The 6149-nt window shown below is 44.3% G+C and overlaps 1 protein-coding gene across 1 annotated transcript; it reads right to left on the bottom strand.

Moving 5' to 3' along the window:
- Positions 1 to 249: 249 nt before the first annotated feature.
- LOC147628409 (zinc finger CCCH domain-containing protein 30-like) lies at positions 250 to 4904 on the bottom strand. Its single transcript, XM_086813533.1, has 2 exons — positions 4622 to 4904; positions 250 to 3601 (listed from the first exon to the last, which is right to left on the bottom strand). Exon 2 carries the CDS (start codon positions 3553 to 3555, stop codon positions 1189 to 1191), a length of 2367 nt encoding a protein of 788 aa, XP_086669659.1. The 5' UTR covers positions 3556 to 3601; positions 4622 to 4904; the 3' UTR covers positions 250 to 1188.
- Positions 4905 to 6149: the final 1245 nt, after the last annotated feature.

The raw sequence follows: 6149 nt of genomic DNA, 5'->3' as shown, positions 1-6149 counted from the left end.
TTAAAGTTCTTGTCAATGCATCAGCTACAGGAATATTGAAGGCCTGACATTCAATAACATCACTGCCAGAAAACAGCTTTGCTTCACAAATGCAGACATGCAAATCAACAGTAGCCTCCAAGAAACAGCCTTGCTACACAGCAAATGTTGAGTATAATAGTTTAGTACCCTGTTCAGGCATTAAGATCCACACACATCATCCAGACACGTACTGATGAATCGATACAACTTGTGACAAAATGATTGGCCTTTTAACAGGAAAACACATCCAAAATATTTAACATTACGATAAAATAAAATAATAAGCGTGATACAATGGTACATCGTTGAGGGCCGAATTGAAGTGTGACCACTCGGATGACTTCCCAAACATTCTTGGCTTTGATAAATCCTGTATCGATTCCTGTATCAGTAGAGGTAAACACTTTCTGGTACAATCAAAATTATGCACAAGTGATTTCACTTGTAATAAGAATGTTTGTTCTAAATCTGCCCCAGCAATAGAGCCTGGCACCAACAGATACAGGAACCCATCTAGGTAACCACCATGCCTACTGAGAGCTACCTATAGAGAAGAAGCGGCCATCCTCCATGAACCATACTGTGAATGCGTCACTAGCTTAAACAGGAGGAGGAATCCATACATTCCAGCTGGCTAATTGGTCATCATATTGTCCCTTCAGGAGGCAGATCAGCATTCTTCATAGTCTTCATTTTCCAATCTTAAGCTGTTAGTACCCTTCAGGAGGCAGATCAGAATTCTTCATAGACTTCATTTTCCAATTTTAAGCTGTTAGTATACCAAACCCTTTATGGTAAACCTTTGCACAACCACTGACCTCCAATAGAATGCCTAATCTGATGATGAACAAACTTAATGCTCACTTGATATTAGTAACTATGAGCAGCACTGTAACCCTTCGAAACATACTCCTTAAGACTCATATCTCTCTAACTTACATAAGGTCCAGGTTGGCTTTCCAAACTGGGCATAGTATCCTGAATCGGGTGCACCTTACAGCACCACCCTGGCGATTACAAATTGTATTCTGTCAAACAAGAAATGAAAGAGAACATAAAAAGCAACAATAGAGAAGGCAGAACACCGAAATTCCACCCGCAAAAGGAAAGAATAGAACTGGAAGAATCCCAACAGCCAATTTCCAAACGCACCCCACAAACAGATTCTCATGCAGCAATCTCATCCAGGTGCAACTTGTCAATCCACGATCCCAAACCAGAAATATCAGCAACCTCTCTCTGTACACTACCAGCACCATCATCACAGTTTTGAGCTGTTGTTGAATCAATATCCAAAGGCCCTTCCTTCACCAACTTCTGAACCCAAGACAAATCTGGTTCCTCAGAGCCCCTGAAACCAAAAGACGCAGACTTTCTCAACTTTGACAAATCATCTTCTTGCACACCCCAGTCTGGCTTCCCCATGGGAGAACCCCAATCAGACCACACCAAACCAGCTCCTAGATCTCGAGAGCTGTGACTGCGCTTGTCTCTCTGAGCGAAAGCAGCTCTTGCAGCAACCAATGCGGGAGATAAAGGAGCCTCACTTATGCCCCGTCTCTCTACATCCACACCTCTACATGTGGACATGCGGGAAAGGGATCCAAGGCTGAAAGAGGATGATTTTGTTGGAGATTGTAAAAGAGAAGAACCTTGTAACTGCACTTCCAGGGCAGCCTGTTGGGCTTGTAGCTGCATTTGAGCTGAGATCTGTGGAAACAGATGTCTTTGGAATTGAGACTGAGACTGCAAATGTGTTTCTAATTGTGAAAGCAAAGGTGAATCTTGCACCCCAGACCTGGGTGATGAAACACTTTCTGATGCAAACAACTCTTCAAGGTTGGTAGGCGCCACAGTAAGCCCCAGATTTCTGTATTTCCCTGCTCGAGAAGATGTCCCATTTCCAGAAGCTGCCACAGCAGCATTTAGGCGTGCTTGTGTAGAGAGAGACTGAGCGGATAAAGATTGAAACTCGCTCAACAACCGTCCCTCAAAATCAGGTGATATAATAGAATCATTCACTGAAACATCGCGGGCACTCAAAGCAGCCCTCAACCTACTTGCCTGCAGACTCGCTCCAGGAAGATGCAAAGTAGGTATATTTGCTTGTGACCATATCCCAGACAAAGAATTTGCAGAGGATGATGAGGGGGACATCGGCGGTGTCCCCAAGCTTCCCTGGATTGCATTTTGGACAGGGTGCGATGGGGAAAACAGAGGCATCATCAAGGGAGAACCTGGAGCAAGGGGTGGACTCATGGCAGACACGTCCAGAAAGGCAGTTGACCTTGGAGAAGGAACAGCAGAACCAGTAGAAACATACAGTGGCCGAAGTTCCTCAGCAGTGTGAGCGAAAAAGCAAACTCTTCTATTGCACCCTGTACCATCCTTGCAAAGCCGAGTTCGATACTGTGCAGGGTGCAACCAGCATTCAAACACTCCATGTGCATATTCACATGTATCACCTCGTCGGCAGGCACCTCTCCGAAAATCTGGACAAGGAACACAGCTATAATGATATCTTCTTGGATCCCTTCGCCGGGCATTCTCACCTGGATGAACAAAAGGGCACTCTGTCCAATCATGTGAGTAAGCCCTTGAACAAGGCCGAACTTTGAAAGAGTACATTCTGAACTCATCAGTGGTGTAAATACTATTCTTGATGTCAGGAAGAGTTGGATCTATTGAATACTCACTGGCCCTCTCACTTCCATCTCCAAACACCTTAGCTGTGGTTGAATGGGGGGACTTTGGGGAAGACGAAGGTGAATAAGTGGAAAATGATGATGGCCCTGACCCCCCAGATGCAGTAGATAGTGCTGAAGATGATGAGGAACTTTCAACACCTTCCCCATCTACTGCTGAAATTAAACCTATCTCCTCAAAAGAAGATGGCAGAAAATAATTATCAAAGTCATAAGACAAATCAGAGCCCACTCCTACAGGGGCATCTGTTGGCTTCCTTTTGTCCAAAAGAACCTCCAAAGCTACCTTCACATCCCCAAGTCGGTGTGAAACACCAATCACATCAGCAGGTCGTCTCCCAAGAGCATCAACTGCATTCAAATTTGCCCCAGAATCGAATAACACCTTGACTGCCTCTACTGCACATTCAGAACCACCTGCAGCAGCACAATGCAGAGCCGTGCAACGATCACTGCCACAAGCCTGGTCAATATCTCCACCACATGTGGCATAACAGTTCACTATGTACTTCAGCACATCCAGACTTCCATATAGAGCTGCAATCATTGCTGGGGTCCTCTGTTCCATAACCATCTGTCTTGTCCCATTCTGTCTGACATACCAAGTTCCCACCACATCTACTTTGGCCACCCCTTCCTCTACACATCTCTGAAAACCATCCAAATCATTGTTTGCAGCCAATTCCAACAAGTAGGAGCTAGAATCGCTTGAATCTCTATCCCAAACTTCTGTCTTGCCATCAACATCAGAGCTCGGCTTCCCTTTGAAAGGAGAGTTTATCCCAGCGTGAGAGGGATGTGTGTGTGACTTTTCAGGGCCTCCACACATCCTTCCGTTTCCCTTCTGCTGTTCCAGGTTTGAAACAGCCAGCTTGCTGCAGTAAAAGGGGACAACAGAAAACAGAGGTAAGAAAAGAAGCCATCAAAGCATATAAATGAGCTGACAACTTAAGAAAGAAGCCATCAAATTCCCAGAAATGTGTTGCATCATCATATGCCATCCATCTTCACTGTCATGGGGAGAGAAAGGAAAACAAAATAAAATAAAAGGCATGGAAATGACGCCCTGCGCCTACTAAAAGCAAGTCCGAAGCAAGAAATTAACCTTGATTTCCTTCAAGCTGTGAAGTACGATTGAAATATTTCTAGAATCAGAACAAATAAACGATGGCAAAGAAACTGGCTTCGATAAAAGGGAAAACGAGTGTGAACGCCTAACGCAATGCATATAATGATGAGCCCTCAAACGAAGCAGATGATGATGAACCCTCACACTAAACAAGTGATGATAAACCTCGCACTAAACCGCAAGCGTCCATGGCAATTCTCACGCAAAAACATTGATGCTGTAACATTTCTCGCATAGATCTTAGACCTCACAGAGCTACTATAGAGAAGAAACAACCCTGAACGACAAAAGCAGTGCGCCAAACCCCAAGTCGTGGCATAGCCTTTCATGTAATTGTAGAATCAACACAAAAACAGGAAGAGCTTCAACACCAAAACAGGAAACAATGATGACCCTGAACACTGAACAGCAACAATCCATGGCCATTTTCTTGCAAAAACTGCGATTTTCTTGTGCACATCTCTTAAAAGACACTACAGCCGGCTACAAGAATGACGGAATATACTAGCACACGGAAGAAATGTCACCCAAATAATGAACCGGAGAGAGAAAGAGCAAAAACACAGCAAGGAAAACGCAGAGAAAGGCGATGATAAAGCTTCTCAAACACCGGTGATCGCTCTGAACACAGAAACAAAACAGAATAACGCAAAAGTGTTTCTAAAGAGATTTCTATCAGGCCAAGCGGCAGCAACGGCTCAAAAGATTTAATACGAGGCAAGGAAACATAAAAAAACAGAAAGAAGAAAGAGAGAAAAGTACCGACCTGTAGTGCTGCGATCTCTCAACAACCGCGGCGGAAGAAGAAAGCTGCGTCCGCCAGGTACTGTTGATGCTGCCGTTGCGCTCTGCGCCTGCTGGTGTCAAGGAGAGATGCCAAAGCAAAAGCTACGGCTATGACGAGCTGGACAAGGACCCCATTTGTAACCCTAACGTTTTGCTGAGTGGAATTTTTCTTCGTTTTTCCTCGCTACTGTTGCTTCGTTTTCTTCTTCGCCTTTTGTCTGTTTTTCTTTTGATATTGAATTCCCACCCGCCCTAACGTCCTTGAGAGGAAGACGACCCTCTTGACCAAATAAAAATGGAATCCAAATGAAATGTGTCCCAAATGCAAATGCATGCCAAACTCGCACGTGGCCACGCTTTACCTGACACCTGACAAACGGGGCGGCCTGCGCCTGCCGTTATCTTTAACTCCCGGTCCATCAGTCAAACCCGGAAATATCTTTTTATTTGAAAATTATATCTAAAAGTTTGTGGCCCCCTCTAACGGCACACTACAGCCCTAAACAAAATATAGATTTATCTAATTAAGTTGCTTTGGCCTGTCCTCACCCACAAACTTCTTCTTTTGCAAGAGGAGGAATACACACTCTTTCTTTCACCCCTTTCTCTGGGAGTGAGGGGGAAGGGTGGGCTAACCCGTGCTCTATATAGGAGAAAGGTCTCCACCTTATCCACTCTGCGATTGCCCCCACCCACCCCTAATCCATAGACAATTAACAAAAGTCTAATTGGCCTTCTCATTCATTAAATAGCCTTTCACTGTCCAACTTCATCCAATTCCAAGGCCCCACCCTCAAAGTTCCAACCCCACCATTAAAGTTGTCCACTACTACTGGGGCCTCGCGACACCCTTTTACCTATTGTCACATACAATCAAGTTTTGCAAATGTCTAGCTACATGACCTAAGAGGATGTGTCCCACAGGTGGGGATAATAGCCTAGCAGTAGAAATAGGAGCTCTACCAGACATGATGCAAGTTCCAACCTACCTCATCCCTTCCCCCCACACCACCAAGGGGTGGTTTAAAAAGAGTGAGTAAAAACAATCGCAATAAAATTATATTTTAAAGAAAAGAGGTTTTCCCATTTATGGATTAGTATATTTATGTAGTTCGAAGGCCGATCCCATTTGTGGTGAGGGCTTCATAGAAAGGAAGGGCTAGAGGGTTTGGGAACTCCACCCGACCTCCTTAGATTTCTCCCATCCCACGTGCACGCCCCAGCCATTGGTTACCCTCATTATGTAGCCACTTTCTTGATCACCACTATTCTCACTTAGCTAGGCACAAAGGTTTTGAATGCCCTCGTTGCATTTTGTATGGGTATTGCATTATTTTGAAAACATGTAAGCAAGAGTAGGAACCTAGCTTTTAAACATCCCTAAGAACCATTCATTTCATATTAATTCTACCCACAATGAATTGAGAAACTACAACCATCTTTGATATAAAACTGCAATTGAAAGCAATAAGGGTTAGTGTGGAATGTGATGTCAAATTTGCATCACT

This window comes from Cibotium barometz, chromosome 19, assembly GCF_041138505.1.
Source record: "Cibotium barometz isolate CiBa-2024 chromosome 19, ASM4113850v1, whole genome shotgun sequence".
Taxonomy (NCBI): Eukaryota; Viridiplantae; Streptophyta; class Polypodiopsida; order Cyatheales; family Cibotiaceae; genus Cibotium; species Cibotium barometz.
Note: the sequence above shows the minus strand (reverse complement) of the source record. Positions and strands in the feature narration are given on the sequence as shown.